General features: G+C 35.9%; 4 protein-coding genes across 4 annotated transcripts; 1 reads left to right on the top strand and 3 right to left on the bottom strand.

Annotated features, from left to right (window-relative positions):
- The first annotated feature begins 2,865 nt into the window (after positions 1 to 2,865).
- Positions 2,866 to 4,642, top strand: LOC143553531 (BTB/POZ domain-containing protein At1g21780-like). The gene is made up of 4 exons (XM_077043515.1): positions 2,866 to 3,013; positions 3,083 to 3,228; positions 3,704 to 3,819; positions 3,906 to 4,642. Exons 1-4 carry the CDS (start codon positions 2,901 to 2,903, stop codon positions 4,509 to 4,511), a joined length of 981 nt encoding a protein of 326 aa, XP_076899630.1. The 5' UTR covers positions 2,866 to 2,900; the 3' UTR covers positions 4,512 to 4,642.
- Positions 4,643 to 5,216: 574 nt separating this feature from the next.
- Positions 5,217 to 8,388, bottom strand: LOC143553530 (alpha-(1,4)-fucosyltransferase-like). Its single transcript, XM_077043514.1, has 3 exons — positions 7,613 to 8,388; positions 6,681 to 6,854; positions 5,217 to 5,996 (listed from the first exon to the last, which is right to left on the bottom strand). Exons 1-3 carry the CDS (start codon positions 8,117 to 8,119, stop codon positions 5,427 to 5,429), a joined length of 1,251 nt encoding a protein of 416 aa, XP_076899629.1. The 5' UTR covers positions 8,120 to 8,388; the 3' UTR covers positions 5,217 to 5,426.
- A 6,445-nt stretch (positions 8,389 to 14,833) lies between these two features.
- Positions 14,834 to 15,598, bottom strand: LOC143553521 (uncharacterized). The gene has a single exon (XM_077043505.1). The coding sequence runs from the start codon at positions 15,596 to 15,598 to the stop codon at positions 14,834 to 14,836; it is 765 nt and encodes a 254-aa protein (XP_076899620.1).
- Positions 15,599 to 24,224: 8,626 nt separating this feature from the next.
- Positions 24,225 to 24,989, bottom strand: LOC143553520 (uncharacterized). The gene has a single exon (XM_077043504.1). It carries the CDS (start codon positions 24,987 to 24,989, stop codon positions 24,225 to 24,227), a length of 765 nt encoding a protein of 254 aa, XP_076899619.1.
- Positions 24,990 to 25,350: the final 361 nt, after the last annotated feature.

The following is a 25,350-nucleotide window of genomic DNA, read 5'->3' as shown; positions in this document are numbered from 1 at the left end:
CATTTATGTAATTTCTAAAAAGTAATCACATGAAAAGGAACAGGCAAATTATTGATTGATATTTATGTGCCCGCTTACCGCTCAGTAACCTTTTGGTTTTATGGGAAAGTTAACGTACAAATGAAATTAACGTGCTAAACGTGAGAATCAAGTAGAGTAATTATATATACAAGTAGAGTAATTATGTAATTACTCTATAATAATTACTCTATGATGTAATTAGATAATTACTCTACTTGATTCTCACGTTTAGCACGTTAATTTCATTTGTATTTGATCCACACCCTTGATTTTATTGACTTTAGTTTGGTTGTTCAGAAAAAGAAGAAAAAAAGTACCCAATCTGTAACACTAAAAAATATTTTTTTGGAAATGTCCCTGTTTTTGATATATAAATGGTTAATCATGGTGTTAATTGGTATTTGCAGTCTGTAGCATTGTTGTTAAGGATAATTGTAGCTAGATGCTACTATTATCTGATGTTAATGAAAAGGGGACAAGAGACGGGTTGTTGATGGATTGAATCCACCAACTTGATTACGACCTAAATATGTTAAGTATATATTCTTGTCAAAAGATTGACCATGACTCAAATACACTTGAAATCGTCTACTCAAACACGATTTTGTAAGCCATCAAAATGAATCAAACGGGTTGGTTGGCTGTATCTGGTTGTAATCATGTTGCAAATGAGTTTAGTTAAGAACTTAAGACTATGTAGGTTGATTTATAAATTACATTTTTTTTCAAATTCTGATCTTAATTTAACGGGTTAAATATGTTTACTTGAACATAACATATTTATAACATATTTAAGTAAATGTCTAAATGTGTAAGCAAGCCAACCTAACAACCTAACACAAAGGTACATGCCCTGTAACATGTTATTGTCATTGATAACATTTGGGATTGCATTAGTCGTTCTTTACTTCTTTTAGGTAGAGACATAAAAAAGGTCATTTTTCCATCTTTCTTTGTCTTCATTGCTCCACCAAGTAGTTCCTTTCATTGTCATATCACAGCGAGAGAAACAAATAGAATTAGTTCTGTTATTACCCCTTGTAGCCGAAAATTTGGAAGAGGCGTGGCTTCCAACGTTACATGAAAAAGGTCGCATGCAATACTTACTCTTCATGTTCTTCGTGTAAACTATAAACATACATTGGTGGCAATCATGACCCGTATATGCATGTTTGTATTTTTTATCTATTTATCGTTTTTTTTTTGTCATGAAAAGGATGCGTGTAATACTTCTCTTTATTTTCTTGAACATATGCTTCAAGATTGCTTTTTTTAAAAAAAAAAAAAACTTATTATGTATAGCTGGTTGGAATTTTAAAGTGTTTAAAGTTGTTTTGAATATCCTTGTACAAACCTCAACATATATAGCCATCCAAAAATTTGTTAGAAATGTATCTGAGCATTGTTAAGATATGGTGTTAGCTTTTGTATGATTAAAGTTGGGGCTTTGGGTCAAAATTTAAAGTTTTAGACTTTAGGGCCATGACCGTGATTGTGGTTTATGATGGCATAACCACGCCTACTTTTTGTACATGTTGTTTTTCACCATCTTGTGAAAATCATATTAAACCAAATGTAACTTGGATTTGGGTGAGTCATACGTTGTAGAATACATTGTGATGTCTACGTTAATTTATCTTCAACATCCGAAAGCTAATCCAAACTTCAAGAGACCTTAATTTAGTGAGTTGGAACCGAGTAGTTTATGGAGACTGGGCATGTGTTTCTTATAGTTATTAAAGTACTACTATGTATGAGGTTGAGTTTGAAAAATGTTTATTGGCTTATTGGTGTTTTCAAAAAGCTTAATAAGTTTAAATGTGTTTGGCAATCATAAAAAAACTTTCTTATTTTAGATTTTTGAAAGAACTAAAAAACAGTTTTTCAAAAGTCTCGAATCCTGACTTTTTAAAAGTTATAAATATTTTTCAAACTCAATCCCTAACATACTCACTAGGGCATGTGGCAAATATTTGTGAAATTGAGTCCTTTTTCCATGTCTTACTTAAGTAGATTAGTAGGTTTAATAACATAGGTTGTTGCTATATTTTTAATTTTGTATAATGCACGATAAGTTCTTCGAACGAACCCACTCTTTTTAAGGATTGATCCCGTTGTTTTGTGAAAATAAATATTTTAGGCCAATTGCCCATGAAAATTTTACTAAATAACTTTTTTTATAAAACTTTTACCTAATAAAAAGTTATTGTTGTTTAACCAATCAAATCATTAATCTTAATTCCAATTTAAACAAGCACAATTATTTCTTAACAATAAGGACAAATATTTTTAACAAATTAAAAATAAAATAAAAAACCATTTTGTTATTTCCTCAATAAACTCAATTCCCCAATTGTTTAACCTAAATGCTGAACATAGAATAGCCGACTGAATATCGAAGTTGATCGGCAAGTGACCTCAGACCTACAACCTTTATTTCTGTCATTTCTCAATGACAATGTACTTTTATAAAGACATTGCTTTTATTATATGATTCGACCCAACTTGAGATGAAAAATTCTAATATTGGGTTACTAAAACTATGAGCTATACGCTAACATCAAATAAAAAGTATCACCGGCTAACTCAAATTAATTTGAATAATAATGTTAACAAAATAGTCCTAATGTAGCAATTGTATGTCTCATTTAGAGCACCTACTCAAATAAAATGACTTTATACTAAAAAGAAAAGAAAAAAACTAGTGAGTGATTTTAACGTGAAATTTACTACTTACTTACCATTGAAGTCTTCCTAAAATATCTACGTGTTATAGAATAAATAAATATAAAAATAATAATACTAAAAGACAAAAAAAAGTTTAAAAAAGAAGTTGTATATTATTATTATTATTATTATATCTCCTATCTCCGGTGGCGATGGTGGATACAAAGGTAGAGACCATATCCAGATTAGCTCAATGGAGAATCGACAATTTCGGACCCTGTACTCTTAAACGATCCGAACCTTTCAAAATAGGCATCTGGAATTGGTACTTATCCTGTATTTGTATATCATCAATCACTTTATGCTTATTATTAATAATATGATTATTATTCAGGCAATTATCAGTGGAGAAGAATCGGTATTTGTATATTCGTTTGTTTCCTGAACCATCTCGACTTTCCAAAGAACAACCGCCGATTGCCAAATTCATTATCCGAGTCACCGCACCCGGAACCAATCGCAGACCGTATATCTCACCGAGTACGAACCCTTTACTTTTTCGTAGATAAAATCCTGGTTGCAGCCCGTGGACGTCACTTAAATCCTGCTTTTAGTTAAGTTATTGAAGTAGCAAGTTTATTTAGTTAATTAGGGTTTAATTAATAGTTTGTAAGTTTAGATTTATTTATTTGTTTAGTTTTTGAATGTTTTGCAACTTTATCTTGTTTTTTTGAATGTCTACAAGTTCCGAGTTTGCGTTTGTTTATGTTTTTAGTTTGAGCTGGATTAGTATGACTTATTTTCATTTAAATAGATGGGTTAGGGGTCGTTGTAAGTGTGTCAAGAATAATAATAATTGTACAGAAAGAGTCGATCTTGGTTGAGATCATATTATGTGTTCATGTTCTTGGGTCTGATTTGTAACATTCGTTTATTTTACTGCAGTTGTTTGATTGTGTGTGTTATGCATAACCAAGATTTTAACACTTGCTTGATTCATGTGTTAATGCTGCAGTTCATGAAAGACTTCTTAGGACGAGTGAAGACTTTGTGTGGCCCGTTGATTCAACTTTCCATGGTCGTTTCATCATAGATGTCGAGTTTCTGGATTTGCAGATTTATCAACTAAATGTAAGCATCGTGATTTGATCATTTGATATCATTTCATGGTTGTGAATGTCCGAACCCTAAAAACATAACGAAAATGGACCCTGCAGGGTGAAGAAGCAAGTTCAGTATGGCCGAATGATGGAATGCTGCGGTCATCAGCAAATGAAAGCATTCTGCGCTGTCTTTCACGCATGCTCCACGACTCAATCGATGCTGATGTCACCATCAACACGTGTGACGGAACCCTAAAAGCTCATAAAGCAATTCTCTCTGCAAGTTCTCCGGTTTTCCACAGCATGTTTCTTCATAACCTCCAAGAAAAAGAATCATCCACCATTAATATTCAAGACATGTCACTCGAGTCATGCACCGCGCTTCTATCTTATTTATATGGAACCATTGTGCAAGAAGACTTTTGGAAGCACCGACTCGTGTTATTAGGCGCTGCAAACAAGTACGCGATTTCAGGTTTGAAAGATTTATGTGAAGAGAGTTTGTTGGAGGATATAAACACTGGTAATGTTCTTGAGAGGCTGCAAGAAGCATGGCTTTACCAGCTTAATAAGTTGAAGAAGGGGTGTTTGACTTACTTGTTTGACTTTGGGAAGATTTATGATATTAGAGATGAGGTTGATGACTTTTTTAGGAGTGCTGAGAGAGAGTTGATTCAGGAGATGTTTCAAGAGGTGCTTACTGTTTGGAAACCGGCTTAAGAGTTTTGGTAGTTACTGTTTGGAAACCGGGCTTTGCTATGAAATGGGTGTATGTATAGATGTGTGTTTAGTTTCTAAAGTGGAAGCAGTGTATAAATTGTCAACTTGACAACATAGACTTTGGTATGTTATATTGTTGTAAACTTTAGCATATTTTGTTTTGCTCCCTTATAAACCAGTTTACTCTGATTTTATTATATATAATCAAGGTTTCAAATATATTCATTTCTTAGTAAATGATACTACTTTATACCATTACTTATAAAACTTCATATTAGTGTTTTATAGATTAAAGAGAAATATAAGTATGAAACTTGAATTTTGAGTTTTGGGCTAATATCATAATTCATAACACACCAACATTCTATTCAAGTCATTAAAAGTCTTTTTTCTCCAAAGAATAATAAATAACTTTACATGTCCTTTTATTGTGTTACATGGCTTGTACTTATCTTATCCCGGATGTTTTTTAAAACAATTTGGATGAACAAGTTTCAAGTTGTTTTTAAGATAAAATTTCAATATTTTATTTAAATTTAACAAGTACATGGACTTTATTACAAAAGTTCTTAAGAGACTTTTGTGAGGAAAAATAGAAATCGTGTTAGATATTTTATAGTATTTGCCTTTTAAGATTAGATGGTAAATACTAAAAGAACTCGAAGATCAAGTAACCAAAGTTGCTTCACGATCACGAACAAGAAATGCTTCGACATGCTCAACTTTTGTATAACGATCTACATAAACTATATAACACAAATTTCAACATACCAAATATATTCAAAACTGAATGCTTCACAAATCAAGATTTACCTCCCATCTAACTCTTATGACCTCATATTTTCTTCCTAAAAAATTGTTGAACCAAATGTAGCCCATATATGAACCATGTCACCACTCAATCACATACAACCATCAAGAAGCTGTACTATCTCTGCCACCTCGTCTGCTAACCGCTTCACACAGGCGACATGGCAGGGTGTCCAGGCTGGCAGCCCGTGTGTACCCATAGTTACCCAACACACCACACCTTCTCCAAGCATGATATTCTGCATAAGCTACTGGATCATTAGCAACTGCTTTAACATAATCAGCCAGTTCCTCCATTGACTTAAATTTTGTGCCATCAATAATCGAATGTGGCGGTACAAAATCCATCACATTTGGTGCACCAAAATATATGGGGACCGCGCCTGAATCCAAGGCGTAAAACAGCTTCTCGGTTACATAACTCTCGATGTACGTGTTTTCAATTGCTAAAACGAACTTGTAGTGCGACATGGCACAATGCAAGTGGTCCCACCATTGAGGAGATGCGTTCGGGTCTTTAGTGCACTCGGGGTATAGAGATAGGGCCATATCTAGACCGCCCATGTTGTTTAAACATTTACCGAACGAGTGATGTGGCAATAAGCTGAGCATGCGTTTTGCAAGCTGGTTTCTTTGAGGCAGGCATCGTGATGAAGACCAATACACGAGGGTATCCTGGTAAATGTGACCCATTAAACACTTACGATTATTATTGTTACTAGAGTTGGCAAAATCAAGAGTTTTTAAGGTTTGGTGATGGGTCGAGTCGAAACGGGCCATTTATGGTACATGCCAAAACGGGCTGAATTGGGTCAACACGAAGCACCTTTTGTATAAATTATTTTGGATAAACTCGGCGGGTTGGAAGGTTTGGATAACGAGTCGGGTCAAAACGGGCCGACCCGACACACCTTTTGTATGAAAATTTTTGAAGTTTCTCATAAATTAGAATGTTTGGATAACAAGTCTGGTCAATACGGGTTATTTATCGTAATTCTGAAATGGGCCAGATTAGCTGACACAAAATACCTTTTGTATGAATTGTTTGTTTTGGATAAAATCAGCAGGTTGGAAGCTTTGGATAACTGGTTGGGCCAAAACAGGCCCTTTATGAAACAGGCTAAAACGGGTCAGATTGGGCCGACCCGAAACACCTTTTGTATAAATTTTCAGATAAAAGAAGGTTTTTTTGCATGTGGGCTTTTCACTTACTGACCCAATTTATTTTGAGCTAATATTTTTTCTTTAACCTGTTAGAGATTATCATAAACCGAATCAATCCATTTATATACAATTGGGTCGAAATTGTCCTTTACATCTAATACTATACATATTAAAGAATGTGGTAGGGCGACTTACGTTGTTTTTGAAGGGAGAAAGATGATAATTGCGGTTATTATGAAAGAGGCCACCAGCATAAGTTGACTGAACATCATCTTTGGCATGATAACTGATGTAAATATCTTCATAACCGGATCGTTTTCTGCCAGCCTCAAGATCCATGTACACACGAAGCGGATCTCCAGTGCGTCTCTAAAGATTTAAATTAAAGTGCATGTAAATGATGTGATGCTATATTAAAAAAAAAAGTCTAATATCATTAAACTCCCAACATAATCCCCTTGTCACTATATCAAAAACCTATTCTTGCAAGGAATCAATAATACAAATTCATATGGCAAACCAAACAAAAGATTTATCTACAAAAAATACAACAAAAGATCTTAAAATTCGTGTATAAGGGCACAAGTATAAACGAGTAACAGTCATACATAAGAAAGATGTGTTCTAATTTCATGATTATAAAACCATTTGGAACCTTGGTCTAAAAACCATGAGCACACGTATCACGAACCTAAGGTGCTCGTCCATGCACAACCAAACAAGCCTTATTTACAACCAGAAGTTGTGTCTCTCTCATTCATCTTATCATGCCAATTTATTTATCAAGCAAACCTTTCATAACTACTTCATCTCTTTGGTATGTAAACCTCCTACAGACCCTAATTTGACCTAAGAACTACTTGAGACGCGCCGTTTTTCTTTTTCCTAATAGCCTCACGCACCTTTCCACCAAATTTTAGAGTTCATAACTTCGTATTAACTAAACAATGCATCCACAAGATATTCAGATTTGCACACCAAAACTAAGAAGGCATCATACATAGGCTCATAGCTAATAACAACAAGAACATAAATGATCATATCTAAGCACATGTATGCCAATTTCACAATCTGAAATGAACCAAATCTGATTCACAACAACAAAACCGAAAGGTTAAGTATAATACCCGAGACGGCGGCGTGGTGGTCTCAAAGAACAACGCATCCGGTTTATCAAGAAGCACCGAAGATTTGGTCCACAAACAGCTCAACCCGCAGCGACACGAATACAAATTATCCAAATTATCCGGAATCCAAGTCCACCCTTTAATCAACACACCCACATGATCCATCTTCAACTCACCGCATTCACCATCACCACCAACCACTTGCAAAGATGACAAATTCAGCCTCCTTTTCACCAAACCCACATGTTTTTGCTTAAACCGAACACAACCCACTTGCGAATCCCAGTTTCGGAAGGCAGCGGACAGTTTCTGGAAGGGTTCTCGGTCAGATTGAAGATGCGTGTATTGGAGTTGACTTTTGGGTTGACTTGTGGTGGCAATTGGGATGGAAGATGTGGTGGCAGCAGATGGGAAATTGAAGAGGATGTAACAGAAGAAGATCAAGAGTGAGAAAGCTAACATGGTGGCTATGGTGATTGAATTCAAGGGTTTCAGATTCACTAGCATTATGAGATTTTAATTGAAATTTAGTCTTTGTATTTGATTATTAATTGGAATAATAATAAAAGGTGAATTTGGGGGTTAGTAGAAAAGGGTAGCTGAGATCGGTGATGAATTAAAGTTTGCAGGAAGAAAAGTGTAGAAATTGAAGCAAATGGATTTTGACTAGTTACAGTTAGGGTTAGGGCTATAAAAGTAAAGCTTAATTTCTAAGTTCCAGGAAGATTTGGTAAGTGGTAACATCAACTGTGGTGTAACTGAATATTATAATATGGGTAAAGTTGAGTAACCAACTTTAAAAAAAAGTTAAAATGGGTGGTTGGACATTATTGTCCAGTGGAGATGGATATGATCGCGTGGTTCTGCTGGTGCTGGTGTCTAGTGACATGATGATGCTTCAGTGGTCCGTGAGTGATCCTAATTTGTCATTCAAAAAAAAAGTATTTTTCTTTTTTTCAATTTATTTCAAAACTTATGAAAAGAGACCAGGGATTTATATATTTTATGAAATGATGATTCTAATGGTTATAGTTAAGGGCGTTGAGATTTGATGGTCGTCGTAAAATAATCTTTCGATGAGAATACAAGATTTTTCGTTAGTGGGTATAAAAATTGGATATAGGTTGGGTAAATTATATATATTGGTTTGGGAACATATAATTATGTAAGTTGATGTATTGTTATGATTAAGTATTTTTGTTAAAATATTTTCTCATTGTCTAAAAAAGCTTTAGCGTTTCTGTTTTAGTTTATATAAAAAGACTAGTTTTAGAAACCCGTGTATTATACGTGATAAATTAATATATAAATTACAATGAATAATTTAATACAAATAAAAAAATAATAATTAAGTCTCTTTATATTATGTAAAAAATATGTATTAAAAATATAGTCGTGTTATATCATCAAATATATTTGAATTTTAAATCGAGAATGAGTTGTTCTACCAGTGGTATACAACAATGAAGCAATGCCACTGGAAGCAATGAGGTCTTTCGATGTGAAAGATGTAACTAAAGTCTTTCACAAAAATGTTATACGTTCCATACCCGGCCAAAGACAAAAAAGACACCAGCTTTTTCTTTTTAAACAGTTTTCATGTTGTCCTTATAAACACACTGTTGTTCAACTATCACAATAATCTTATACTAAATATAAAATGAAGAATTTGTCTATGATTTTTAAGATTAAATATTTGTCAAAAAAATATACAAAATTATTATAGTTTTTTTCAATATGGAGATGTTTCAAAAAATTAAATGTTGATGTAATATTTAAACATAAACTCTTTTATTTATACATTTCAATCTTAAAGAAAATATTTTTGACACGTAATTATTATACTAATATTATTTTTATATTAAGTATGTTTAGAATATAATTTATGACATTAATATTATATTTAAAACCGAGATTTTTTTTCCTTTTCGTCAATAGAAGAGAAGAATTTTGGAGGGAATTTGATAGTAAGAATTAACCTTACAATAACATGTGTCCATAATTATTTTCTTTTATTAGTATAGATAGATAGATTTCACTTTAAACTAAAATATACATTTCACTCTCAAGAGTCGTAGTCACTACACCATTCATCATATATATAAATGCATGTTTTTCTTAAGTTGAAATAAATATTTAGTCTAATGCATTAGCTATATTTTTTAAAAGATATAAGTTATTAGTTTTTATCCCCGTATTACGGGGATTGTTTTATATTATTTGTTTCCAGTATTTATATATTTTTTGAATTTTAATATTATTTATTGTATGTTAGTTAAGAATATACTGATAGTTTGATGATAAAATGTTTCACAAATTATAACCCGGTTTAAAAGTTATATGAGTTCGGTGAGACACAAGACTTATTTATTTTTTTTAACATAAAATTGTTTCTTATTATAATAATATATATTAAAAATATTCATATATCTATACTATATATAAAACACCAAACAAGGGCAATTTAAGACACCCGTTTTTAAGTAATTTACAAGAGGTATATATGTTAGTAAGGGTAAACATGTCTTTTAAACACAATCCATTCAACTTATAAGTTTGGTGTCTCATCTTTAACCATATTATGTTTTTAATTTAACTTGTAAACTAACTTCCCACCCATGATTTTTAAATGACTAAAACCTTTTCATACGTTAATATTTTTATAAAAAATTGCACCATAAAAACAGACATTTTATTCTCTTTAATTTGGATATGATATTGTTGTAATTTTTATTTTCATTTTAAATAAATTAATATGTTACGTAGGGGTGTTCAGTGTCGGTTTTGATGGTTTTTAAGTTAAACTTGTGAGTCAAACCGTTAATACTGATTTTTTGTCGTCTAAAACCAAACTCAACAATTGAAAGTTGAAACCGAATTGTTACTAACGCCCTGGTTTCATTTTGGTTTCACAGTTTAAACTTTAATAATAAATTTAGTTTAAAATAATTAACAATTTAAATGTACCGTCAATTTTAACTAAAACCAACATGATATGATACTTGAAATGATCATAAATGATAATTTTAGCTACATAAATGGTAAATATTAATGGAAGATCTAGGACGTGAAATGCTAACAACAAAGATTACAAAAGGAATCATATTGCAATTAGGTTAATTTACAGTATTTTCTGGTTTCATATGGCTGGTTGCCGATATAAACTACGAACCAACCGTTCACTACGTTTTGAAAATTTTGAAACCGACCAACAAACCGAAAGTAAAAAAGAAAAAGAAAAAACGAAGTCAAACCAATGATCGATTTAAACGATTTCAAGGTTTTAAAAAAAACCATAAACACTTATATTTGTACGTGATTAACATGTTCAAACACGCCGCCGCATCGCGCGGGCACCCATTTAGTTAATGTTTAATATATCCCTATTTTATAGGATTTTTACATCAAATATTTGGTAAGATTAATTTTTAATTTAATGAGATGTTATAACCCGTTTAAGGAATATCTGGGTTTGGTAAGATCCATACCCGTGAATTCAGGTCAAATGCATGAGAAGCCTCCATTTAAAAATCAAAAAAATCTGGTGACTCCAAAAAAAGGGGGAGCAACCACATCGCGACACGTAGGATTTTTATGTTTTCGTTTATATATATTATATACTTGGAAAAATTGATATGACAAACAAAGTAGGAGAGAGAGTTAACTTAATACATATTATAAATAGAAAGATATAAAACATAACATATAGTCTTAACTTCAATGATATCTAAATGATTACAATGAAAATATAAATCCATTAAATAGCTAGTGGCGCATTTTATTAAATTACGTTTGAAATTATGAAGTTGACAAACGAGGGAGGATAGTCGGATATATAGAGCTTGGGGGAAGAGTCTACTCAACATTGAAACTCCCGGGAAATTTGTATCGAATCTATGGCCATGGACTATGGGCTTATTATATAACAGTTTGTTACGTATGTTATTGGCCTGTTGCTAAAATTTTTAGGGACATTAGTGTATTTGTTAGAAATTATACACTGCTAGCTAGGAATTGAGTGGGGCTTTTCCCCTATTAACTGTATACTGTCTTTGCTAACTGATGTCACTCATGCGACGCTCCCATGTCGCCAATGACGACGACTACTACTCGAACAACCTTCTTGAAGAACAGTCCTAAGCAGACGAACATCCACGATTTTAGGTAATTTTTTTTAACATTTTCTTGTCTATAATTTGTTTGATGCTAAGATTATTTGGTCGTGAGTCACTAAGAGTGTATCTTATTAGAACCCAAAACCTTTCACTAAGAGACAAAAATCTCTATCAAGTGAGCTAGTTAGACCATGTGTAGTCATAACTCTTCACATGTGGGCATTTTGCGCCATGTGGCGTCCAGTCAACTTTTTCAAATTTTGCAAAAAGAGGGTGTAGTCATAACTCTCCACACTTGGGCATTTTGCGCCACGTGGCGTCCAGTCACTTTTACACTTTTTTGTTTTTTTTAATTAATAATAATAAATTTAACCTTAACCGGACTCAACTCGCCAGAAAACAGGTCGTCGGGATCAAACAAAACAAAACAGATTACAACAAAATAATATAAAGGAGCCTCAAACAAAACCTTAAACAAAGAAAGTAGAGTAAAACAAAATTGAGTTATACTATATTATAAAACTTGATATGATCAGTATTAAATGGAGTTAAACTCACGTCCACAATATCTTCACGTTCCCGTGTCACTTCCTTTTCATTAAATCACAATTGATTCCAAGTCCGTTGTCCATTAAATCATTCCGGGATCAACTCGCCGAAAAACAGGTCGTTGGAATCAATCCCATCCATACCTCGGATAAACCTAACCAACACCACCGCCACCACCCAACAAACCCTTACCGGTCAAAACTTGAACAGCCGCTGCCGGAGTTACTCACCGGCGGTGAACGGTAACCCATCTCCAGAAACATTTCCACGGATCCCAACGGTAACCCCTGTTTTGGACAAAAATCAGCTAAGGATCAAGTATCCAAATCTGTTATGTGGGGTAAGGTGCTGACTTGATAATGACAAGTGTATGAGCGTGAGATTAATGAACACAAAGGTTTGATCACGAGGGAAAAAGCCCTTAACCAAGATAGTCTTACTTCGATCAAAACTTATCGAGGTAATCTTTGAAGAAATGACGTCGGTCAAGGATTAATAAGCTAATCTTTGGTCAAGTCACTTCGCTCAAGGATCAACAAGGTAACCTTTGGTCGATGAGTATATGATTATCGTGGTCTCCGACACAAAAAACCCCGGACGGTGAAAACTATCATCGTCGACTATATTAATAAACAAAAGGTGGTTACAAATGCGGTGAAGTATATGATCGAGATTACAAAGTATGCTAGTGTATAGAGAGAATGTTTGCTTATGCTCTAGTGTGTGTGTAAGTACATGTGTCCTTCTACTCAATCATAACTCGTTTAAATAAGATAATATCACTAACTATATCTCCTATCTATCCGGAAGTCTCCCACCTAGCCGCTCCACGACCTTTGACCACGTGCCAATAGCCACCTAGTAGCGAGATAAGCGGAATAACGAGTCTCATAGCCGTTGTTGATATTTGCACGTTCATCTTCACATGAATTCGTCCATAATCAGCTAAATTGAAGTAGGATCCTGGATCCACGTTCCAGCTAGAAGCTGTCCTGTGAGGATAATTGATGCAAGTTCGTCTTAAAGTTGCTACACCTGTTTAACACATCACCATACTAAACGCAATCATTAGTAAACAAGTAATACCGAGGATCTTCGATCCTTTATATCCTGATATATATATATTTCAAGGATAAACTATCCATAAGACAGTCAAGGATAAAGGATCCTCAGTGTAAAATTCATGGCCTAACAATTGCCCCCAAAATGGCGGGTGATTATGCGAAACAGCTGGCATTTTGAAATTCAAACCTGTTGTGAAAATTGATAGATGGGACGGTTTTGCCAGAATATTTACCATTTAGCCCACAAGATTAATTATAACCGTCTATATATGCCGCCCTATATCTTTGATTATATACACGCCTTCATCCGACGCATCAGGTATCCTTCTTACCTTTCTTTCTTATTTTCTTTAATCATGTCTGCTGCTTCATCTTCTTCTTCTCCGGTCCCTTCTAAACCTTCTGAACATACCTCCGGTGGTTCTGAGTTAACCGAAATGGAACCCCAATGTCTGCTTGCCAACCCATCTTCTGAAATTTGCAAGCTTACGGATCCCGAGGTCGAAAACTTTCGTACATTGTTTCCTCCAAAAACCCTATTCCGACCTTACGAATCTAGTGTCAGAAGCGATGTGTATTCCAAGGTTTGGATCTGTTTCCCGGCGACTCCATTTTTAATCGGCTACAAGTACCCTTTTCCATCCTTTACCCAAAGTTTCTTCGACTCTACCGACATATCCTACATACAGGCTATGCCGATGTTGTGGAGAGTTTTGAGCACTATCGAAAGAATCATCAAAGAGGAGAAATTCGATTTTGGTCTTCCCGAGTTGTCATACTTATATACCCTCACTACCCACGGTCCCGCTCGTTTCATCTTCAAATACAAGCCCCGATAGCCCTATCCGATCTTAAAAGCCACTCTAAACGATTCCGTGTGGAGGAATCAGTTCTTCTTCGTAAAACGCGACTCAATACCAGGAGGAACTGATCTTCCTTCAACGTGGGTCACGAAGGGTAGGATCCTGAATCCCTAAGGAATAGCAGGATCCCTTATTCTTCGATTTTAATCCTTATACTCTTTTGTTGTTTGCAGTTGAGAATTTCGCTTCATTGAGTAAGCTACCTTGAACAGAAGAGAAAGCAAAAGAACCGTCCTTTGCATTTGATGCTTCATTGAGTAAGCTACCTTCATTTAATCCTTATTCTTCGCTTCATTGAGTAAGGTACCGATTCTTAATAGTAAGTTTGTTCAGTTCTCTGTAATCGATACACATTCGAAAAGAACCGTCCTTCTTTTTCACAAATAAGACTGGAGCTCCCCAAGGTGAGAAACTTGGCCTTATGAATCCTTTGTCTAGTAGTTCCTGGAGCTGATTAGATAACTCCTGCATTTCCGATGGTGCTAATCTGTACGGAGATCGAGCTATCGGTGCGGCATCTTGCACCAGATCGATTCTGAATTCGACTTGACGCTGAGGAGGTAATCCAGGCAAGTCTTCAGGAAAAACTTCTGGAAAATCCCATACTACAGGAATATCCTCTATCTTTCGCTATTTAGCCTTTGTGTCGACTACATTGACAAGAAAAGCAGAACATCCTTTCCTTAACATTTTGCGAGTCTTTGTGATACTAGAGAGTTTTAACTTGGTGTTACTCTGGTCACCTCGAATGCTCAGAATTTGACCGGTTGGGGTTGGTAAACGAACTAGCTTTTCGGAGCATATGATTTCAGCACCATTTTTGGATAACCAATCCATTCCTACTACTATATCAAAACTGCCTAACTCTACGGGTAAAAGATCGATTGGAAACCTAAGGTTTTCTAACAGAATATTGCAGTTTCGGACAATTTTACTGGTTTCAATTAGCTTCCCGTTGGCTAATTCTATTGAGTAATTATTGTCTAACTTGCTTGGTTCAATACCGAGAAGGGGTTCAAATTGATTAGAAACAAAACTTAAATCTGCTCCAGTATCAAATAGTACATAAGCATAATGATTATTAACGAGAAACGTACCGGTGACTACGGATGAGTCTTTCCGGGCCTTTTTCGCGTTCATCTCGAATGCCTTGCTCTTAGCATTTTGTACCTTGAGTTTGGGGCAATCATTTCTGAAATGTCCGATGACACCGCATTCGAAACATTCGAAAGTTCGGCTTCCTGAACCGGACTGAGAGTCCTTACTGAAACAGTTCTGAGTCTGGTGTCCAAATCGATTACACTTCTGACATTTCCAACATTCCCAATTATGACTCTTTCCACACTTGTTACAAGTGAATCCTTGTCCTGATCCTCTTGCGTTCGCTGCAAACATTCTTCGTGCTCCTTAGTTTCGATTGAACTGTCCTCCTGAGTTACCAATCCACTTTCGTTTGAGTTCTCCGGTTTTCTGATTTTCGGCAACTGTTTTTCGTTCAGGTTCGGCGTTAGTCGCTTTCTTACCGAAGTCTTTCAGAGTTCCCATACGAATTGCATTATCAGTTAAAGATTTTGCCAGCTCTCGGGTTGACTGGATAGTGGTTGGTTTGGAGGAGGTAACCAATCCTCGGATTTCAGGAGCTAAGCCCCAAATGTACCTCTCGATTCTTGCATATTCAGGCGTAACCAGTCGGGGTACTAGCCGTGCCAAAGCGTTGAATCGGGAAGTATATCCTCCAATGTCAGCACCTTCCATCTTTAACTGCCAGAATTCGTATTTGATTTTCTGAAGTTCGTTTCGGGGACAGTACTCTTTTAACAACATTTCTTTTAGTTCTTCCTAGGTTAGACGGTAAGCGGCATCTTCTCCAAGATTTTGAATTATGGAGTTCCACCACTCGAGTGCCTCATCACGGAATGAGCACACTCCGTATTTTATCCATTCGAGAGGAGTGCAATCACTGATTTTCATTACAGATTCCATTTTCTCGATCCACCGGATAATTTCCAAAGGTCCTTCGGCACCGGTAAATTCTTTCGGTCCGCAACCTTGGAAAATTTTGTATGAGCACCCGCGTACCGTGCTACCTAAGGGGTTTTCGTTTAGATTTTCGGTTCTAGGTGTTTCTCCATTCGAAGTATTAGTTGTATTTAGGGGGTTTTGGCTTGTGTTGCGATTAGCCTCATGTTGCTCGAGTGCCGTATTTACATGTTGAGCGATTAGCTGAGATAACTCGTCTTGAGAGGAAGGTAATCCGGTTGCTTGATTATTAGTGGATCGCCTTGTTTTTGGCGCCATGTTCTTTTTAGAAAAAATATAATTTTGGTTAGTTTTGGAAAAAGTGATATTTTTTTCTAAGTTGTAAAGAACCAAATAGCATTATTAATAATACATTCTGATCTTGGCCAACTCTCTGAGTTATTCTATAGTATCCAAGTCTTCAAGAAGGATTTCTTCATTGGCCACAGGATCACGGATGCTTGTTCTTGCTATAGGAACCACCATTTCTGTGGGAATTACTGCTTCTGATCCAAACACCAAAGAGAAAGGTGTCTGGCCTGTTGCATTTTTAGGTGTGGTTCTGTCTGCCCAAAGAACATAAGGAAGTTCTTCAGCCCATTTTCCCTTCTTGGATCCTAGCTTCTTTTTCAGATTGTTGATGATGATCTTGTTGCTAGATTCTGCTTGACCATTGGCTTAAGGGTGAACTGGAGTAGAAGTAATCATTTTGATGCCCCAACTGTCACAAAAGTTAGTGGTTCTATTCCCGATAAATTGGGAACCATTGTCACAAACAATTTCAGCGGGAATACCAAATCTAGTTATAATATTTCGTTTAATAAAAGATATTACTTCCCTTTCTCGGACTTGTACAAATGCTTCTGCCTCAATCCATTTGGAGAAGTAGTCAGTCATAGCAAGCATAAAGACTTTTCCACCTGGTGCTTTTGGTAGCTTGCCTACAATATCCATACCCCATTTCATGAAAGGCCATAAGGAGGATATAGGATATAGAGGCTCCGCTGGTTGATGAAGGATATTCGCGTGTCTTTGACAAGCATCACATTTCCTTGAATACTCCACTGCATCCTTCTTCATTGTTGGCCAGAAGTATACAGTTCTAAGTATTATGGAAAATAATGCTCTTCCACCTGTGTGATTGCCGCAATCTCCTTCATGAAAATTCTTGAGTACTTCTTGGATCTCAGGATCCTCAATGCATCTCAAATATGGACATGCAAGAGATTTTCTATATACCATATCGTTTAACAAAATGTATTGGGATACCTTGAGTTTGAAGGACTTGGGATTTTCTGTGGCTGGAATTTCTCCAGTCTGAATATAGTTCTTGATAGGATGGATCCATGATCCTCTATTATTTGAGAATAAAGGATCGCAGAGCACGATTTCTTTATCATTCGTTATCTCTCCAACTTCCTGTTCTCCTATTGCTGGCGAGAGAATATGGATTATTGGGATTTTCAAATCCTCAGGAACCTTCAGAGATGAGGCTAAGTTTGCTAAGGCATCTGCCCCAACGTTTTCTTCCCTCGGTACCTGTGTAATACTAAATATTTCGAAGGACTTCGATGTCACACCCCGAAAACCTTAACTTAACACAGCGGAAGTCTTAACTTTAATTCGTCGGGTTATGACAGACGCCGATAGTCAACAATAATAAACAGTTAATAATAAAAGCATCGTCTTTTATTATAAGGAAATATTTTACAACATCAGAGTTTATTACACGTGCTGATGCACGGTTTACAACACATCACTTTTGTTCAAACACCCCACGCTCTCGTTTCCATACCATCTCGAAACCTTCACTTTCCTGCATAGCATATTTAAATAATTTTTGGGTCAACACGAATGTTGGTGAGTTATTCCTGAGAAGAAAAACTTATTATATAAATATAAACAATTTATATATAAACAACACATGAATATAATGGTGTACGGCCATTATACTCCCAATTAAAGACCGATCAAACACGGTACACACAATAACGAAACCCGCATTTTACCTTTAAGCACAAAAAGCGTTAGTTGTAGACTAGCTACGAATACAACGCGTGTATGACTACCAATTTGATAACTCGAAACGTACCATACTCGAAATATTCCCACTTTTAACCCAACGCGAATGGAAGTGGGGGGCGTCACCCCGATAGATCTACCAACATTTCTGTGCCCTCACTCGGTTAACAGTTATTTAACCAAATTGATTCATCCCACAATAACGACAATTTGTAGTATAATGCGTTTTCAAAACATATATATAAATACGAATATAGATATACAATATGCTTTTCGGAGGAAGAACTCACCTTTGATTTCGGGGTTTCGAATAAACGCTCGTTCCTATATTAGTACACGTTCGTTAATCTTAAATTTGACTAAAATATACATATTCTTATTCTAAAAATCCACACAAGCATATAACACATAAAGTTTACTACTTATAATTCTATACTTAAAAATATAAACAAGTAATAATCAACTAATAATTGTTTTATTTAATAATTTAATTTAATTATTAAAATTTATAAAATTTATTACCTTTAGTTGCTGGAGTGTTTTGGAAAAATTCAAGTTATCATTTTATTTAAAATTTTGACTCTATTATAATCGGTTTTGTCGGTTTTGCCGGTTTCGTCGGTTTTGAGCTTAAAACGAACCGGTTGCCCTTTTTACGAAAATTTTAGTTTTAAATTATCTAAAACACTTTTTATATGGTTTTTAGTCAAGTTTTATTGGTTTTTCAATAAAAATGTTTTGGTTTTTATTTTATTGTCAATTTCTTAAAAATGCCAATTTTTAACGTTTTCGTGTCGGTTTTCGCGACACGAACCGTGTTGGTTTAAGTTTTGCTATTCTTGACTTTTCTTATATTTTAACTTATGTTAAATATAAGAATATTATGACTTTAGGAGCTGTTTTAATTCAGTTCCAAAAACTCATGTCGGTTCACCTTAAAAGTCGAACTTTCTGATCGTTAAAGTCACCGACAAGCTATTTAAGTCACAATGTCAAAACCAAACCATTTGGTACAGCAAATATACACATAATAACAAATAATATATCATCATATACATGTTTGATCATCTAGCACCAAGTATGCACATAAAACAAATTTTTAACTACACATGTTCAAGCCTTAGTTTAAGTTTTCAACTATACAATATACATGTTATTTCTTCAATCTCTACAAGGTGTTTATGTACCAAAATTTCCAGATCTTACTAATCCATAGTAACATCTTATTTCATCCCATAATTATCCTTTAACAAACACATTCTTGATTTCTTTAACAACAAAGTTTCTATTACTAGTAAGTAGCAATTTTTAATAACCCTATTATCATACTAACAATCTTTACAATAGAGTTTACTAAAGTAATCCTAATCACAAGTCTTTAATCATCCACACAAGATTAAGTTCACTTATCAAATCATTTTGCAAAACATCTTGTACAATTTACAAAGTTTCCTTTATTAGTAAGTTTAACACAAACTCTTGTTTATCTAAGTTATCATGTTTCATGCATCCTAGTACTTCTAGTAGATTTTATTCTTTTCCATATGTCCCATTCAATCACTTAGTTTGTCATTTTCAATCCATATAAAATCAATACAAGTCAAGTATGAGCTTTATGATCAAAAGTCAAATTTTGTATTACTTGCATGTGTAAGTGACTTTCCAACAAAGTCAAATCCTTACACTTTTGTCAACCCTTTTCCAAGATTCTTTCAAAACCATTATTATCATTACTTACAACTTTTTCAAGTAATCAAGTATGTGGGTTTTCAAAATTTATCATTCTTTCTTTAACCATTTTACCATTTAACAAGCTTACAACTTCAATCCAATACCAAAATCAAAACCCATGGTTCTAATGGGTGTTTTTACCCATAATCCATTTCCAATCTTTTGACCATTTTCACATTTACTTCCAATATTAAAAACAATACTTAAACTCATTTGTTAAACAAACTCAAGTAACATCCATATGGACAATCTATACAAGCTTAAATGCAACCATATCAAGTCCTATAATCAACAAAACCTATCTTATACATTCCTATGTAAACTCACGGCCACATACATACATGCATATATCCATATCATACTTGCATGTATACTACCAAACATACTAGAATCAAACCTTAAACATCAAATAACAACTAGTATACACAAATCTTTGAAGTGGGTTACCTTGGGTTTCGGATTTGGTGCCTATGGTGGTGATAATGTGACCTTGGGTTAGCTATAATCCTTCCTTTGGCTTCATACTTCTTGTATTTTGCTTAAACCTCTACCAAATACCTCCTAATCAATTGTTGTGTGTGTAAAAGTTTGAAAATGTGAGATGGTAGGGAGGTGATGGGGTGGCCGGTTATATGAAGGAAGGAAGAGAGGAGTAGAGTGGTGAGTTGGATTCTAGGATAGGTGTGTTAGATGGCTTGTTGGGTTTACAAGTAACCTAAGTAATCATGAGATACATACATGTGAGCTTCTTATTGGTGGGTTTGGGAGGTGGGTTGGGTTGTGTGAGTGTGGCGGCCGAGAGAGATGGGAGAGGGAGAGGGAGAGGTAATTTGAATATTGACATGTGCTAAAAACTAGGTATTAACGTTTAACGTATCTCGTAATTTATCTAGCCAAACGACTTCCGTTTCTAATAATTTTTATCATACTTTGAGCGAAATTAGATTACAGTCAATGTCTGCCTAAAAACATAATTTTCTGAAAAACTTAATGTCGGGCTCTTACGGTGTCCTCTACTGGCTTTCGGTTACTTATTTTCTAATTTTTGCGATTCGAACCTTCTAAAATTAAGTTTATACACTATCTCTAATACTCTAACATAAAATTTTATTTTTCGAGGTCATCTTGACACGTTTATGAATTTATCCGTTTTGGGATATTACCCGGTGTCAATTTACACAGTGTCAGCTACACGACAAAATTGAACTTTCTCGGGTTCCATATTTTAAAATTCAACTAAAGTCAAAAACTTTGACTAAAAATATTATTCCTATGTACTTATTTTACTAATTAATACACGATTATGGTTAATATAATTACCAGATTAGTCTAATTTTTGGTGGTTGTCACATTCACCCATCCTTTTAGAAATTTCGTCCCGAAATTTAGGATGTAGTGCTGGTTTCGGTTTCTTCTGGGAAGAGGTGAGGGTATTTCGCCTTCATTTGATCCTGACGTTCCCACGTGAATTCGGGACCAAGTATTGAATTCCAGCGAACCTTGACAAGCTTAATCCTGTTATGCCTTAGCTTCTGGATTTTCCAGTCCAAGACTTCAACAGGTTCTTCTGCAAAACGAAGCTTATCATCATCCCTTATGTCTTCAATAGGAACCATCAGCGACTCGTCAGATAGACATTTCTTCAGTTTGGATATGTGAAACACGTCGTGTATTCCACTGAGTTCTGAAGGTAGGTCGAGTCGATAGGCTACCGACCCTACTCGTTCGGTGATTTTGAACGGTCCAACGTATCGCGGGCTAAGTTTTCCTCTTTTACCAAATCTGACTATGCCTTTCCAAGGTGATACCTTTAGTAACACTTGGTCTCCTACCTGGAATTCCAACGGTCTCCTGCGATTATCCGCATAACTTTTCTGTCTGTCGGCTGCAGCTTTTAACCTATCCTTGATTTGAAAGACCCTGTCGGTGGTCTCTTGGACAATTTCAGGACCTGTAAGTTGCTTTTCTCCGACTTCTGCCCAACAAAGGGGAGATCGACATTTTCTTCCGTATAAGGCTTCAAACGGTGCAGCCTTAATACTGGAGTGGTAGCTGTTATTATAGGAGAATTCAGCTAAATGCAGATAAGTATCCCAACTACTTCCGAAATCAATGATACAGGCTCGCAGCATGTCTTCCAATGTTTGGATAGTTCTCTCGCTTTGACCGTCTGTCTGGGGGTGATAGGCGGTGCTCATATCTAAGCGAGTTCCTAGGGATTCGTGAAGAGATTGCCAAAAACGAGAAACAAATCGACCATCTCTATCAGAAATGATTGAGACCGGTATTCCATGTTTGGCTACGATCTCTTTCAGATACAGCTGAGTTAACTTCTCCATTCTGTCTTTTCTCTAATGGGTATAAAATGAGCGGATTTAGTTAATCTATCCACAATTACCCAAATTGCATTATAACCTCGCGGCGTAACTGGCAGTTTGGTTATGAAGTCTATGGTAATATTATCCCATTTCCACTAAGGGATCTCTGGTTGTTGCAGTAGACCAGGCGGTCTTCTATGTTCAGCTTTCACTTTGGAACATGTCAGGCACTTGCTGACATAAATAGCTATGTCTCTTTTCAAGTTAGGCCACCAATAATGTTCTTGGAGATCTTTATACATCTTGGTTGATCCTGGGTGGATCGAATATCCAGACTTATGCGCTTCGTCTAGAACAAGATTACGCAGATTTCCATAGAGTGGTACCCAAACTCGATCGAGTAGGTATAGTGTTCCATCAGACTTTGAGACAAATTCATTTTCAAGTCCTCGCAATTTCTCAAACCTTACATTTTGCGGTTTTAAGGCTTCATGCTGTGCATCACGAATTCGAGTAGTAAGACTCGTTTGAATCGTCAATCCTAATGCACGAACACGCAGAGGCTTTTCTCTTTCCTTTCGACTCAACGCATCAGCCACAACATTCGCTTTACCCTTGTGGTAACGAATCTCACAGTCGTAATCATTGAGTAATTCTACCCATCGACGTTGCCTCATATTTAGCTCTTTCTGATCAAAGATATGCTGGAGACTCTTGTGATCAGTAAATATTGTACATTTGGTTCCATACAGATAATGCCTCCAAATCTTAAGAGCAAACACAACAGCTCCTAATTCCAAATCATGCGTTGCGTAGTTCTTTTCATGCACCTTGAGTTGTCTGGACGCGTATGCTATCACCTTGTCTTGTTGCATAAGCACACAGCCAAGACCTATGCGAGACGCATCACAATATACTACAAATCCATTGGTACCTTCTGGTAAGGACAAGATTGGTGCACTACACAACTTTTGTTTAAGCAATTGGAAGGCTCCTTCTTGTTTTTCTGTCCACTCATATTTCTTGTCTTATTGGGTTAATTGGGTTAAGGGTTGAGCTATAGAAGAAAAATTTTCAATGAATCTACGATAGTAGCCAGCTAATCCTAAAAATTGTCGCACTTCAGTGGGCGATCTTGGTGTCTCCCAATTCTTAATTGCTTCAATTTTTGTTGGATCAACTAGGATACCATTCTCATTGATTACATGCCCTAAAAAGTGAACTTCTCGAAGCCAGAAATCGCACTTGGAAAATTTGGCATATAACTTCTCTTCTTTTAGCAATTCTAGAATCAGTTTTAAGTGTTGTTCATGTTCTTTCTTGGTTCGTGAGTAGATAAGTATGTCATCGATGAATACTATCACGAATTTATCCAAGTATGGCTTACAAACTCTGTTCATAAGATCCATGAACACAGCCGGTGCATTCGTTAGGCCAAAAGGCATGACCAAGAATTTATAATGGCCATAACGAGTTCTGAAAGCGGTTTTAGGAACATCCTCTTTTGCAACACGTAACTGATGATACCCGGACCGCAAGTCGATTTTTGAGTAATAGCTTGATCCTTGCAACTGATCAAACAAATCATCAATTCTCGGTAGTGGGTACCGATTCTTAATAGTAAGTTTGTTCAGTTCTCTGTAATCGATACACATTCGAAAAGAACCGTCCTTCTTTTTCACAAATAAGACTGGAGCTCCCCAAGGTGAGAAACTTGGCCTTATGAATCCTTTGTCTAGTAGTTCCTGGAGCTGATTAGATAACTCCTGCATTTCCGATGGTGCTAATCTGTACGGAGATCGAGCTATCGGTGCGGCATCTTGCACCAGATCGATTCTGAATTCGACTTGACGCTGAGGAGGTAATCCAGGCAAGTCTTCAGGAAAAACTTCTGGAAAATCCCATACTACAGGAATATCCTCTATCTTTCGCTATTTAGCCTTTGTGTCGACTACATTGACAAGAAAAGCAGAACATCCTTTCCTTAACATTTTGCGAGTCTTTGTGATACTAGAGAGTTTTAACTTGGTGTTACTCTGGTCACCTCGAATGCTCAGAATTTGACCGGTTGGGGTTGGTAAACGAACTAGCTTTTCGGAGCATATGATTTCAGCACCATTTTTGGATAACCAATCCATTCCTACTACTATATCAAAACTGCCTAACTCTACGGGTAAAAGATCGATTGGAAACCTAAGGTTTTCTAACAGAATATTGCAGTTTCGGACAATTTTACTGGTTTCAATTAGCTTCCCGTTGGCTAATTCTATTGAGTAATTATTGTCTAACTTGCTTGGTTCAATACCGAGAAGGGGTTCAAATTGATTAGAAATAAAACTTAAATCTGCTCCAGTATCAAATAGTACATAAGCATAATGATTATTAACGAGAAACGTACCGGTGACTACGGATGAGTCTTTCCGGGCCTTTTTCGCGTTCATCTCGAATGCCTTGCTCTTAGCATTTTGTACCTTGAGTTTGGGGCAATCATTTCTGAAATGTCCGATGACACCGCATTCGAAACATTCGAAAGTTCGGCTTCCTGAACCGGACTGAGAGTCCTTACTGAAACAGTTCTGAGTCTGGTGTCCAAATCGATTACACTTCTGACATTTCCAACATTCCCCATTATGACTCTTTCCACACTTGTTACAAGTGAATCCTTGTCCTGATCCTCTTGCGTTCGCTGCAAACATTCTTCGTGCTCCTTAGTTTCGATTGAACTGTCCTCCTGAGTTACCAATCCACTTTCGTTTGAGTTCTCCGGTTTTCTGATTTTCGGCAACTGTTTTTCGTTCAGGTTCGGCGTTAGTCGCTTTCTTACCGAAGTCTTTCAGAGTTCCCATACGAATTGCATTATCAGTTAAAGATTTTGCCAGCTCTCGGGTTGACTGGATAGTGGTTGGTTTGGAGGAGGTAACCAATCCTCGGATTTCAGGAGCTAAGCCCCAAATGTACCTCTCGATTCTTGCATATTCAGGCGTAACCAGTCGGGGTACTAGCCGTGCCAAAGCGTTGAATCGGGAAGTATATCCTCCAATGTCAGCACCTTCCATC

This window comes from Bidens hawaiensis, unplaced genomic scaffold (assembly GCF_021521415.1).
Source record: "Bidens hawaiensis isolate Kalapana, Puna unplaced genomic scaffold, B.hawaiensis_p1.1 tig00017259_1, whole genome shotgun sequence".
NCBI classification, from domain to species: domain Eukaryota; kingdom Viridiplantae; phylum Streptophyta; class Magnoliopsida; order Asterales; family Asteraceae; genus Bidens; species Bidens hawaiensis.
Note: the sequence above shows the minus strand (reverse complement) of the source record. Positions and strands in the feature narration are given on the sequence as shown.

Excerpts from the sequence above, each read along its gene's own strand:
- LOC143553531 (XM_077043515.1), top strand. The coding sequence starts at position 2,901 with ATGGTGGATACAAAGGTAGAGACCATATCCAGATTAGCTCAATGGAGA. Across the intron at positions 3,014-3,082 it reads AAAATAGGCATCTGGAATTG|GCAATTATCAGTGGAGAAGA; the intron begins GTACTTATCCTG and ends ATTATTATTCAG. Across the intron at positions 3,229-3,703 it reads CAGACCGTATATCTCACCGA|TTCATGAAAGACTTCTTAGG; the intron begins GTACGAACCCTT and ends TTAATGCTGCAG.
- LOC143553530 (XM_077043514.1), bottom strand. The coding sequence starts at position 8,119 with ATGCTAGTGAATCTGAAACCCTTGAATTCAATCACCATAGCCACCATG. Across the intron at positions 6,855-7,612 it reads CCACCACGCCGCCGTCTCGG|AGACGCACTGGAGATCCGCT; the intron begins GTATTATACTTA and ends TTAAATCTTTAG. Across the intron at positions 5,997-6,680 it reads TTTCTCCCTTCAAAAACAAC|GATACCCTCGTGTATTGGTC; the intron begins GTAAGTCGCCCT and ends CACATTTACCAG.
- LOC143553521 (XM_077043505.1), bottom strand. The coding sequence starts at position 15,598 with ATGTTTGCAGCGAACGCAAGAGGATCAGGACAAGGATTCACTTGTAAC.
- LOC143553520 (XM_077043504.1), bottom strand. The coding sequence starts at position 24,989 with ATGTTTGCAGCGAACGCAAGAGGATCAGGACAAGGATTCACTTGTAAC.